Source organism: Meles meles, chromosome 7 (genome assembly GCF_922984935.1).
Source record: "Meles meles chromosome 7, mMelMel3.1 paternal haplotype, whole genome shotgun sequence".
Lineage (NCBI taxonomy): Eukaryota > Metazoa > Chordata > Mammalia > Carnivora > Mustelidae > Meles > Meles meles.
In genome coordinates, this window is record NC_060072.1 from 30,542,149 (window position 1) to 30,555,385 (window position 13,237).

The window sequence follows — 13,237 nt, forward strand, 5'->3', positions numbered from 1 at the left end:
TACTTGTGATCTTTCTCTCTGTCAAATAAGTAAATAAAATCTTAAAAAAAAAAAATCCTAAAACTCCCTTTGGTGTTGCTTCTGCACAGCCTAAAATGTGCAGCACGTGTTTCCTACTGACAGTCCTCGGGGCCTCCTGGGTTCCACGATTCCTGCTGTTCAAACATAACTTACTGTCTTTTCAAGGCACCTGCCAGAAGAGCTCAGCTTGAGTTCTGTGAACCCCATCTGCCCTTTGAGTCAGACTATGTCAGACACGTTTCTCAACCGCACTGAAATTCTGTTCTGAGATGTAGCTGCTCAGAAAGCCACTGGCTGTCACCTTGAGGGCTCCTCACTGAGAGGGAATCCTGAATATGTCACAAGACCACATTTTAAGTCAGACCTTCCAAAACACTCTCTCCTTATTAACGGAAAACCGTTGAACTATTTTCACATGATGTGTTAATAAATGTTATTGTATTCACAGAGATTACTCCAAGAGGATTAAAGGTCATGCTAACCCTTTTGGGTCCTAGTAAATTGCAAGTGTCCTCCAACACAGGAAAATTTCTGTGGAGTTGAAATGCTTCTCCAGTAGGGGAGCAAACATTCATAAACAAAAGACTTAACTTTTAAGGAGATTTCCAGGGAGAAACACCTAATCAAAGAAGGAAGAATTGAAACACGGGTGCTTGGTGTATGCACAGAAATGCATATACACGGAGAAGTCAGGATGTATAACGTTGCTTCTGTGCACTTATGAGGAGTAAGAATGACCTGCTTCGCTCTCCAGTCTGGAAAGTTCTCTGGATAGGAATGATACCCTCAGCAGAGACCTGGGGCCTCCGGAAATGAGGGCCGTGGTCCTTCCTGATGGTAGCTAGAACTCTTCTGAGCTTTTATCCCCGAGAGCCCGGGCAACAGGCCCAGGATGAGGTTCAAGGCAAGATCACCAGCAACAGGGAGTCAGCTTTCTGCAGGAATGAGGCAGTGAGTTTTAAAAACCTCATCTTTTGAATTTGTATCTTACACTTTTTGTGCATCTCTGATTCTCCTTGTTCTCTGAGGAAGGGGTAACTATTCCTAATTGTACGTACTGCTGAATTCCCTTCTTTGCTTTGTCTTTCTCCACAGCACTTTTACTTCCTAATATGCTCTATAATTATTTTGTTTATTGTCTGTCTTCACTAGAATGTAAGCTTTGGCGGTGGGTATTCTTGAGCATTTTATTACCTGCTGATTTCCTGGAACCTAGAATAAATAAGTGAAGGAAGGAAGGAAGGGAGGAAGGAAAGAAGGGAGGGAGGAAGGGAAGGAGGAAGGAAAGAAGGAAGGAATGGAGGCCCAGAAATCTAAGTGATTTTCCCTTATCCAACTACTAGCGAGTGGCAGAGCCAAGGTTGGAACCCAGGCCCACGTGCTGTGCTGACGCACTAGATTATAATGGCAGTTGTTAGGATTAAACCCCAAGACGAACTCTCAGGAAGAGAAATATGAAGCATTTAGTGAATGGCTGACTAAGAACGAGGTGCGTGCAGAGAAAATCACCGGATTTAAAGGAGCGGGGAAGTAAGCCTAACTTGTGATCTTTGACATTTATGGGGACAGTGCAACAGGATATGTGAAGCTGGAAAAGCCCTGGTGGTTAAAATTCAAAACACAGAACTGAATCCTTCAAGTTTTGGCAGGGAACCGTGCAGTGGATGGTCTCCATGATACCTTATAAGATGTGTATGTGGTAATCCCTAATGGTCTGAACAGGGTCTGGCCTCAAATCCCGCCCCCATTGTTTGTTACTGAGTGACCTCATGCAAATTCCTTAACCTCTGTGAATGCGGGTGATTTACATGGGTTTTCCGAAGACCAAAATTATGCACGTAAACACAGAAATCGAGAGAAAGCCTTCCATGTAGTAAATGCCCAAGTTATATATTATTTCTACTCCAATAATTTGGTGTGGCTGGAGAAAAGGGTGTTGAAAGGGGTCCAGTTAGGGAGAAGTCAGAAGGGTAGCTGGGTACAGTGCCCCAACCACGTTAAAGGGCTTTGACCCTGGTCTGTAACAGCACCTACTGTGAAAGCTGAATTGGGACGGCTTAAACTGCCTGGGGCAGTTCCTCAGAGGGCTTCTCTGCAGACTGGGGAGTTCCAGGTGGGCTGTTAGGCCTCATAGGGCATCTAAATAAGGACCCAGAACAGTGTGCAGTTTGGGAATTCAAAACAATAAAAACATCATTCTAGGGCACCTCATCCATTCAACCATCACAGAGCTCCTACGAAGAGATTATTTTCATTATCTTCGTTATGGCACCTGGAAGATGCAGGTCACAACGGATTTAACCAAGGACACACGCTTAGGAAGGGACAGGGGCACAATTTCAACGGCCACCCCGTTCCAGGGGCCCCTTAGGCTTCACTTCTTAGAACGGAGTGGTCTGAATGAATGAATGCCATTTGATAAAATGTGCTGAGAAGGACCGACATTCCGTCGCTGCAGGGTTCAGAAGCGTGGGTCAAACTAAGTGTCTCTATCTTCAGGTTTGAGAAGTACTGCGAAAATCCCTCCAAATCTATGCCCAGGCTCAGGTAAGTGCACTTTCAAAATAGCGAAGTAACAACGGATTTCCCTCCCTGTCTCTTCTGTTAGAGATCCCGGGCTGAAGGATCTTGGTCTTCGCAGCTCCCCTGCAGGGGAACTGCAGAGCCCCCAGTTCCCAGTGACTGAAACGTTTTGGGGTGGGAACGCCTGTAACAGGTGGGGGCGGATCGGAGGCGTCAACTGCAGCGCAGGCCTCCTACAGTTGGAACTAGATGATATCCAGGGAAATATGGGGATTTTATTCCAAGGATGCCCAAAAAAGGCTCGGGGAAGGCGCGCGGCAACCCCCACCTTCGTCAAACACGCTCCTCCAGGGGCGGCCTGCTTGCAGCCGAGCTCCAAAATTGGCAACCTGGGCCTCGCTACCGCCTTTTTTTAGCCTACATTCCCCAAACCAGGGAAGAGGCGGGTGACTAAAAATGCAAATTGGAGCCAAGGGCGTCAGTAGGCAGGCCCGAGGGTGCGGGGCGTCTGGCTGGGGGAGACCCCGCGACCTCAGGTGCCCTCTGCTCTACTCTCGGTGGGCGCCGGGGGAAGACGCTCCCCGCCGAGCCGCTGCCCCCGCTTCCGCCTCCCCGGCGGCGGCGGGACAATGCACGGCCTCTTTTCCGCCGGGGGTTAGGGAGGGGAGGCCGGATTAGGGCCCGCGCTTTCCGGCCGCAGCTTCCCCCACCCCCACCCCCCGCCCCCCGCCCCCCGCCCCCGGCCCCAGCACCGCGCCGGCCGCACACAGGTGGTTTTCCGCTCAGGAGGGACAGGCCCCGGCACTTTTATATAACAATAGAGCTCTCCGCGCCGGGAATGCGCCTTCTCGCCGCCGCTGCCCCCACCCGGCCACGCCTCCATCCGGTTCCCGGCCAGCCCGCCCCGCGGCGCCTCGGCTGAACCCGGCGCGCGGGCCTGGCCGGCACTTTCCCAGTTACCTGCTGGCCCTGCAAGGCGTCGGAGACGTTCCTTGCGCCTCCCAGCCCTCCCTGCGAGCCACGGGGTCTCGGCAGGCATTTCTCCTCGCTCTTCACCCACCCCAGGACGTGACGGAACCCCAGAGTCGCGCATTTGGCTCCGCACTCCTCCGCAGGGTCGCCCCACGCCCCGCACCAGCTGAGCTAGGAGGCGGGGGTGGCGGGGCGCTAGGCAAGGAGCGCACCGCGCAGGCGCGGCTGGTGCTCCGCAAGTGCCCCGCGACCCGCAGGGAAGGGGGTTGCGGGGGTGGGACAGAAGACTCCCCGCTCTCGGGTCTCTCTGTGCAACGCGACCTATCGCCGAGCCTGCCCGAGGCCCCGCAAGCCTTGCGGGCGGACTTCCCCACGCCTCGCCTCCGGTGGGGACAGTCCGCCAGGCTCCCGAGCGCCCTAAATGCACCTAGCCCAAGCAGCTCCGCCAGACCGGCTCCTCTATCGGAAGCCAAGCTTGCTGCCCAGAAATGATTAACGAGCGCAACCCCCCAGCGCGCAGTGGGTGAGCGCGGAAAGGCGGGGGTGGGGGGAGAGGACTTGGATCCCCGGAACAATGGCTCATAACGCCCCAGGCTGCTGGAGAGGAATAAAAGCTTCGGACTGTCCAACCAGTTTGTTTCTGCAGGCTCCACTGTTTAAAAACCAAATAATTTAAATGCTATTTAAAAAACCCCTTTCTTCCAATTATCTGGACAACCAGGCATTTGTTTGTTTGCTTGCTGTAAAATGTTACAACAAAATCCTAGTTTGTTTCGAAAGATGTTGGATTAGCATTTAACACCTCATCGGTCACTAAAGCGCAGGCAGTTCACCAGCCCCAACACAGCCTCAGCTAAAAGAACATCAGAGCAAACAGAGCTGGGCTTTTTAAACTGGCAAACAAATGCCACACACCGCCTAAAGGAGGGCGGAGAAGGGGGGTTAAGGCGAACTCCGGTCCAAATGAGTTTAAAGGGAATAAAAAGGGGAAAAAAGCACAAGTTTTCTTAAAGCTAGCTTGCGAGCGCAGGCGTCACGAACAAGGGCTTTTGTGCCTGCTAATTGCACCATTTGTGCGCAAAAGTTCCGACGCGAAGTGTGAACTCTCAACAGAAGGAAACATGAGACAACTGAAGTGCCCTGGTTTATGTGCCCTGCTCCTCCTCCGCCGACGCCTCCTCTTCTTTCTCCTTCCTCCCGCCGAGCCCGCTGTTGCAGCTTGTTTGCACTGGGGCTTATCCGGAGCGGAAATTCCTTTCCGTTTTTGTGAATGACAAACTCATTAACAATTCATCAACACAACCTGTTCCAGCCGGCCCGTCCCCACGGCAACAGCCCCTTCCGCAGCGCGCTTATTGGCTGGCGGAGAGAATGTATCCATTGAGACGCTCGCTGTTTGTATCCATTGAGGAGCAGCCTCGCGCAGGGGGTGTGCGAGGGTTGAGTCCAAGGGAGAGTGAGCAAATCGAGGTTTGAATAATTCGAGGAGAAAGACGCCGGGCGGATTTGAGGTGCAGCCTTAAAGGGAGGGATTAGGAGCCGCTGGACTTTTTTTTTTTTTTCCCCCTTTCCTTCCCTCCCCTGTTAGTAGCAGGGAGTCCGAATTAATTGGATTTCATTCACTGGGGAGGAACAAAACTGTCTGGGCAGCTTCATTCAGAGATTCATTGACACCGAGAGCGAGCGACTGCAGCCGGGAGCAGAGGGAACCGCCGGCTTCACTTCTGTCTCGCTTTCCCCAACCGCTAACCCGGTCTGGGAAGGGCAAGGTGGAATTAAACCCCCGCTCGGAGAGCGGCAGCTTAGTGCGGCGCGCTCGGCCTATGCCTGCCCCGAGGGGCGTCTGGTAGGCACCCGCCCTCTCCGGTAGCGCGACCCCCATGATAGATACGCTCAGACCCGTGCCCTTCGCGTCGGAAATGGCGATCAGCAAGACCGTGGCGTGGCTCAACGAGCAGTTGGAGCTGGGCAACGAGCGGCTGCTGCTGATGGACTGCCGGCCTCAGGAACTGTATGAGTCGTCGCACATCGAGTCGGCCATCAACGTGGCCATCCCGGGTATCATGCTGCGGCGCCTGCAAAAGGGCAACCTGCCCGTGCGCGCGCTCTTCACGCGTGGCGAGGACCGCGACCGCTTCACCCGGCGCTGCGGCACCGACACGGTAGTACTCTACGATGAGAGTAGCAGCGACTGGAACGAGAACACTGGCGGCGAGTCGGTGCTTGGATTGCTGCTCAAGAAGCTCAAGGACGAGGGCTGCCGGGCGTTCTACCTGGAAGGTACGCGCCGGGCGGGGGGAGCCCCGCGCGCGGGGCCGGGCGGGGTTCGCGGCGCTGTGGGTGCGGGCGAGGCACGCGGACTGCCTCTGGTGCTGCCGAGTCGCGCTGCCGGGCCGGGGGCGCTCCACCGGTTCCCGGCTGCGAACCTCGGGCGTCCCGCACCGGCGAGCAGGCTCGCGCAGAATCCGCCAGCTTCCGGCCGCAGGCACGGGTTGTTTCTTTCTAACGAGGTCTCCTCTTGCCTACCCGTAATATCCTCTGCCTGTCCTTGCTTTCTATCGTTCGATTTTGGATTACGATTTGCAGGACAGCAGAGGTCATTGGGGGTGCAGATTGCATCCCCTAGCCCCTCAAAATATTTAGAAAAGTTGCCATTTTGTGCATTTCCGGATTTAAAAGATTAAGGGTTTCCAGGGGAGGCGGGCCTGTTTGTTCCACTCCCAAGGGTACCCATTTAAGTGTCTTTCTCTTATAATTGGCTCTGTGTGTCGGGGGTTTCGTAGGGTGCTGTGGTGTTTCCTGCACCAGGCTGCGGCTCTCACAAGCTGTGAAAACTACTACGGGATCTCAGGTTACACGACTGCTTTTCTCGTCCTGGCAGGTGGCTTCAGTAAGTTCCAAGCCGAGTTCGCCCTGCACTGCGAGACCAATCTAGACGGGTCGTGTAGCAGCAGCTCGCCACCGTTGCCAGTGCTGGGGCTCGGGGGCCTGCGGATCAGCTCCGACTCCTCCTCGGATATTGAGTCTGACCTTGACCGAGACCCCAATAGCGCGACGGACTCGGATGGCAGCCCGCTGTCCAACAGCCAGCCTTCCTTCCCCGTGGAGATCTTGCCCTTCCTCTATTTGGGCTGTGCCAAGGACTCCACCAACCTGGACGTGTTGGAGGAGTTCGGCATTAAGTACATCTTGAACGTCACCCCCAATTTGCCGAATCTCTTCGAGAACGCAGGAGAGTTTAAATACAAGCAGATCCCCATCTCGGATCACTGGAGTCAAAACCTGTCCCAGTTTTTCCCCGAGGCTATTTCTTTCATAGGTGAGAGTAACATACCGTCCTTCCTCAGACTTTTAAATGCAAAATTCTTAGCCGTTCCTAGAATTTAAGCTGTTAATCACTCTTGTTGCTTGCTAGCCTGCTGGAGTGCAGGTCTCTACTGTTACAAGGGGGTTCTTAATTCTGGTTTACCTTCTCCCCAAGGAAAGAAAAAGTGCCTTTTGACATGGCTGCAGACCACAGGTGTATTTGAAACGGCGTTTCCTGAGTCTTTGAATTCAGTCATTTGAAAGCAAGCCCTACAGGATCAGACAACAGAATTTTCTCAGTTTTTGGATTTGGGGGCAGCTAGCTGGAAGTACTCACTACTGACAGGAATTTTAGCATTGCTGTATAATTTTAAAAGATCTGGGAGTTTTTGTAGGACATGGGGTTAGTTGTTGGAAAGCGCTCTGAATGCTAGATGTTGTAATCCAGTTGAATGTTACTGTGATAGGGGTTAGCAGTGAGACAGTGAGGGTAACCTGAGCCCAGCAGGAAGGACTGTGGGCTGGAAGCCTGGAGAAGCGAATCTCCAGGCATTGTAATGCATTTCCTATTACAAAGGAACTCATTTTCAGGCCATGTCGACATCCTGTTCCTCCTAATGGGCTGTCCCCTGTGACTTCCCTCTCTCTTTTAAAATGCCTGAATACCTCTATTGTTAGCTGCACAACAGTTGGAGAATAATTTAATAGACCCTTGCAGTCTGCTCGGCTGTATAAAAGGCATTCAGGACCATCTTGCAGGGTTTCTGGGATTCACATGCTGAGGCAAAGAATGCACACATTAAGGATTTTTTTGTTGTTGTTGTTGCAGAAACTTAATACAAAAGCTCCTTTTTCAGAAAATATCTGAAATATGTAATTGTGCCCAGTGTACATGTTTTATTGCAGTGATACATTTGCTGCTGCCTGTGGGTTCCACAGCCACACACGATTCTTTTCTCTTTCCTTCCATCGTCCTCATCATCTTTTTTTTTTTAAATTCAGTTTTTAGACTGATCATTCACAAAGAGTGGGTTTTGGTTCTACTGAAATCTTGCTTTTCTTTTTTGTGTTTACAGATGAAGCCCGGGGCAAAAACTGTGGTGTCTTGGTGCATTGCCTGGCTGGCATTAGCCGCTCGGTCACTGTCACTGTGGCTTATCTCATGCAGAAGCTCAATCTGTCAATGAATGATGCTTATGACATTGTCAAGATGAAGAAATCCAACATCTCCCCCAACTTCAACTTCATGGGCCAGCTGCTGGACTTCGAGAGGACGCTTGGACTCAGCAGCCCCTGTGACAATCGGGTCCCTGCGCAGCAGCTCTATTTCACGACGCCCTCGAACCAGAATGTCTACCAGGTGGACTCCCTGCAGTCCACGTGAAAGGCCCCACGCCCCTTGGTGGGATGGGTCTGTTCCTTCAGCCGTTTCTCTTGGCAGCATCAGCGGGCTGCTTTCTTTGTATGTGGCCCCAGGGGTCCAGTTGTCTGTATTAGACAAGGTTCCCACATGTGGAATTGGTTATTACAATGGGAGAGATTTGCTCCACTCTTGTTGGAAGAACAGAACATGTCGCGTAGATCCAGGCCATAGGTTTGCTCCATACCTTCGTGTACAGCCTACCCATGCAGGGACTGGAATTTGAGGGTTTCCAGGTAGATAGGGTAGGACCAAATGGTAGGGGTAGGAGCGTGTATTCTTTAGGGCCTTGTGTGACTGTTTCCTTTTGCATCTGGAACTGACTCTATATTGTCTTCAGTGAAGACTTGATTCAATTTTGCATATAGAGGAGCCAAAGAGAGGTTTCAGCTCTGTATTTGTAGTATCAGTTTGCAAAAAATATAAAAAATACAAAACAAAAATAAATAATAATACGTAAAGTGGATCTGATACTCCATTTGATTATTGTAAATATTTGATCTTCAATCACTTGACAGTGTTTGTTGGAACTGTGTGTGTTTTTTCTTTGATGGGTTTAAAAGAAATCATCCAAAGGGAGAAAGAGCAGTATGCCACTTAAAACAAAAAAATAGAGATGTTTGCTCTTTCCTAATCCAAAGGATATATTTGCAGCATGCTCGACTTCACCAACTCTGAATGATTTTTTCATGGACGCTGTTATCACTGAGACCTTGGTATGGTGCAGCCTTTAATCTCTTTCATATATCTTCCTTGTGATTTTTTTTTTTTTCCTCTTAATGTAGTTTGACTATGCCTTACCTTTGTAAATATTTTGGCTTGTGTTGTCTCAAAGGGGTATCTTGGAAAGACACCAAAATCATGGGCTCACTTTTTTTTTTAACTTCAGCTGTGCTAAACAGTATATTACCTCTGTACAAAATTCTTCAGGGAGTATCACCTCAAATGCAATACTTTGGGTTGGTTTCTTTCCTTTTTAAAAAAAAGAAATTTGTATAAAACTGGAAGTGTGTGTGTGAGCATGGGTCCCCGTCTGATGGGTGAAGTAAGTGCACATGATTGTGAAAAGGGAGAGTTCGGTTGCTCCATATGTTCGTGGTGTAAAGTTTTGAGCTGAAATTTATTATAAGAATGTAAAACCTTAAATTATTAATAAATAACTATTTTGGCTATTGAATGTGTGTTTGTGTTTTTTTTTTAAATCTCTCCTTCATCGTACCCACACGTGAAATGATACTTCTAAGGAATCTTTGAGTGGGGGAATGCCTGTGCCTTGTACAGTCCTGCAGAAACAGTGGGGCAGAATTCCCATGTTTTTAGCAACCCCAGGAATGTTCAGGTGGCTTTGGCTTCAAATAAAGATGACATCATAGAATGAACTGCCTGTATCATGTGTCCCAACAATCCTTTATGAATGCAGTTACGGCTTCTTCAAGGAAATTGAAATGCTCTTGAAGAAAAATGAAGCCGAAGAGCACATCTTGCTCAGGTCTAAGGTTTGGCTGTTCATGACTGGTCATAAATGGGGGTACCTGAATAAGAAGACAGTGTTAACCTCTCTCCTCCTGTGCCAGGGTCTTCTACACAGTAATACACATGCCAGGGAGGACAGAGTTTGTTCTGTGGCAATGCCACCTCCAAATTATCCTGGTGTCAATACCAAATAAACCAGGAATGATGACAAACACCCCCCCCTCCACCACCACCGCCACTTTCCTTTCTCATATACGTGGCAAGGCAGAGCCAAATTTCTCACTGAGCCTGGATGTGGGTTTTAAAATCTCACATTAGCACTTGAGATCACACTTTGCCAGTCCCGTTCTAATGTGCTTTGCGCTTCACTGGTTTAGCATGTGGGTAAGAAACCACTATGGAACCTTATGTCAAGGTTGTTTCGAACAGTTCCTTTCAAGATAAAGGCTTCGTACCCTGTCATTTTCCTTGGGATATCCCCTCTCCTTGTCCCAAGTTTAAAAATACACACACCAAAATAAAAGGCAGGTGTATGAAATTAAAAGAACTAGAACATACATTCCAGGCTCTTTTCAAATGACCTGAATTTCTTTACCTGCCTGGAGGAGAAAGAGGAGCTTTTCACCCACAGGGCTCAAGTTGAGACCCCAAAGGGATGGTTTAGTGATCTCCGTTCTAGGAGGCAAATGGCTCTGATCTTAGAGCAATCCTATCAAACCGTCCAGAGTGACTTTGAGCAACTAAGCGTGCATAAAAAGCAAGTAGAAACAGTGCAGAGAAAGACCAACTCAGTTTTTCTCGTTTGGGTGCCTCAAGTCAGTCAGAGCTCAGAAAGGAGAAGTGGGTTGCCATTCAACTTGGCTGCTGTTAATCCAGTTCTGAACGGTTTCCGCTCCTGGCATTCCCTAAACTGCCTGTTCAAAGTGGGGATTTGCAAGCAGCGCTCGCAATTTCCTGTCCAGCTGCAGCTCAAGTAGCTGCGTGCTTTCCTCCCCCACCCTCCCCTTTCTTTTCTCTGATTTCTTTTCTCTTTCCTTTTTTCTTTCTTTTTTTCTTGACTCCGGGCGGTGGATAATTTTAGTGCGTTTCCTCTTTGCGGATTATCATCTCCTTTCCTCCTGGAACCTGCATACATCGGGTTCCTACTGCTGGGCTCCAGCCGACAGCTGGCCTTCCCAGCACTTCCTCTCGTTTCACTGTGGGTTTGTTGTTTGTCAGTCCACTTCTGAAATTAATAATGTTTTCTGGCCAAGTGCCACAAGCCATTACCACGAAGGGGAAGTAACACATATGAATAGCAGGAAGCCATGCAGGGTCACAGTGTGAGCTGAACCTGTGGGGGGAGCATAATTGAGCCTGGCCCATTCAGCAAGTGTCTGACAGCGATTTGGGGAGAAGGAGCTCCCCGCATTGAAGCAGCTCAAGCTGTGGAAAAAAAAAAAAAAAGTTTCCAATAAATTGGTGGCAAATGGTCTTTGTCATCAGTGTGAATGAAGGAGCGGGAGCAAGAAGAGTTTAGGGCCCCCATAAAGTTGCAGTGTTTGGGATTTCTCCCCACCTCCACTCCCCCTTTCTGGCATATTGTTTCATAAGGCTGGTAACAGAGGGGTGCCTGCTTCCCTCTATGGCCACAAAAGGACTCATATTAAATGGGTGGTTTTTATGGTTCACTCGGGCCAGAAGATTCAAAGAGCTATTCTCTTGCTTTCTTTTTCTTCTGTGGAAGGTGGAAGGTTGTAACTGACAGCGTGGGCCCCCACCTCGCCCTGAGCCTGCCTTTCTCCTGGCCTTACCTCCAGCCCTCCGGCTCCTTTATGCTTGCAGGGGGCTGGGGAAGGCGATCATTTTGCATCTTGGAGTTGGGCTCGCTTCCTGAATGGAGCCCGGCTGGTTACCAGGGCAACCTTCCCCAGCAGCTGCAGCTCCCCAGCCAGCCCCCCTCCTCACCTGCTGTCCCTGTTAGTGGCTTCCTTAGGTCTCTTCCTCAGGAGGAAGCCTTACTGCTTCTGGCCTTCTGCAGGGGGCTGGGGCGTGCCTTTCCGGAGAGGAGCTTATCTTCCGGGTTCCTTGGGGGCTCTAGGACCCTTAGGGAATGCATGGGTTTAGGAGATCACCTAGTCTTAAGGTTAAAAATCAGATAGAGAAAGGGTTATCTGGGGATAGAAAGATCAGCACAGCCTCCAAAGGAGTGAACATTGGAGACTGGCCCCCAAGCCAACAATTAGGAGGCTTGAATTCTGACTCGTGCTTTCTCGCCCATGCACCCGAGAGCCCTGGGCCAGTCTCCCGGCCTCACTGGTTTCTTCTTTCTTGTCTGTAAAATGAGAGCCTTCCCCTGTCATTCCAAGATTCTTTTATAATTCCAGCCTTCTGGTCATGGATTGGCGACACTGGTTTGATGATGAAGTGAGGCAGAGAGCAGGAGGGACAGGTGACATCTATGGAAGGTATCGGACACTGAACTCTGCACAGTATCAGCTCATTTCGTCCTCAGAAGAGCCCTGTGGCGTGGTTCCTATTACCATCCTTGGGCTGCAGGGAGGAAACTGAGACAGAGAGAGACCAACAGCACCTGAAGTCATCGAATGGGAAGTGGTAGAACCGAGCGCGGACGCTTCTTCTCTTCTTGTTATAAATAGCAGTCTTTGCTTGTCTTCACAAGGTCTCCCGATGTCGGCTAGGACGTGGTGACCCTGTTTTATAGCTGAGGAAGTGATGGAAGCAGAGATTAAGTGACCTGCTCAATCAAACCCAAATTCAACATTAAAATCAGGAGAGAGCCACAGGGCCCCCACGGCTGTGTCACCAGAGAGATGTGGCGTCCACCTGGAGGCGTCCATCTTCTCTCTCTGTGGAGGACTTGCTCTATCTTGGGGCCCATGAACACATAAATTACAATCCGGATTTTCCTAAGGATCTCTAGCATGGCTAGTCTGCTGTCCAACTGGCCCGGACCCCTGGCCCACCTACCCTTTCAAGATCACACAGTGAGCTGACACCAAAGAAATTTACTTTCTCACTCTGCTGGGTTGGGGGGCGCGCGCATGCGCGCACACGATGGAGAGGGTGAGCGAGGAGGAGAGAGGGAGGGAGGAGGAGAGAGGAGGAGACAGAGAGAGGGAGAGGGGAGAAGGGAAAAGAGAGAGAAGGAGAGAGAAAGAGACAGGGAGATTGGGGAGGAGGCAGAAGAGATGGGGAAGGAGGTAACGAGAGAGGGAGAGAACATACGGCAAGGTCTGCAAACGAGGAGAGGCAAATTAGAAATCATTGGAGAAGTCAAACACAGCATGGGCACATTATTCAGTAGCTGGCTGTTAAGTATTCTCGAACATTCATCTTAAAAAATCATTCTTTGGATTAAACTGCTTCAAAAGAATTACTTTGGGTATACATTTGTTGGCAGGTGCTCACACAGTAATAATCATTTCCCAAAAGATCCTGCAGACTTTCAAATACCCTCACTCCTCTTGTGTTCTTACCGCAACTGGCCCTGATCAGTCTAGTTCTGGTGTTGGGATCTTC

The 13,237-nt window shown here is 50.1% G+C and overlaps 1 protein-coding gene across 1 annotated transcript; it reads left to right on the forward strand.

Annotated features, from left to right (window-relative positions):
• The first annotated feature begins 4,186 nt into the window (after positions 1-4,186).
• Positions 4,187-9,419, forward strand: DUSP6 (dual specificity phosphatase 6). The gene is made up of 3 exons (XM_046012507.1): positions 4,187-5,796; positions 6,398-6,835; positions 7,899-9,419. Exons 1-3 carry the CDS (start codon positions 5,397-5,399, stop codon positions 8,204-8,206), a joined length of 1,146 nt encoding a protein of 381 aa, XP_045868463.1. The 5' UTR covers positions 4,187-5,396; the 3' UTR covers positions 8,207-9,419.
• The last annotated feature ends 3,818 nt before the right edge of the window (positions 9,420-13,237 follow it).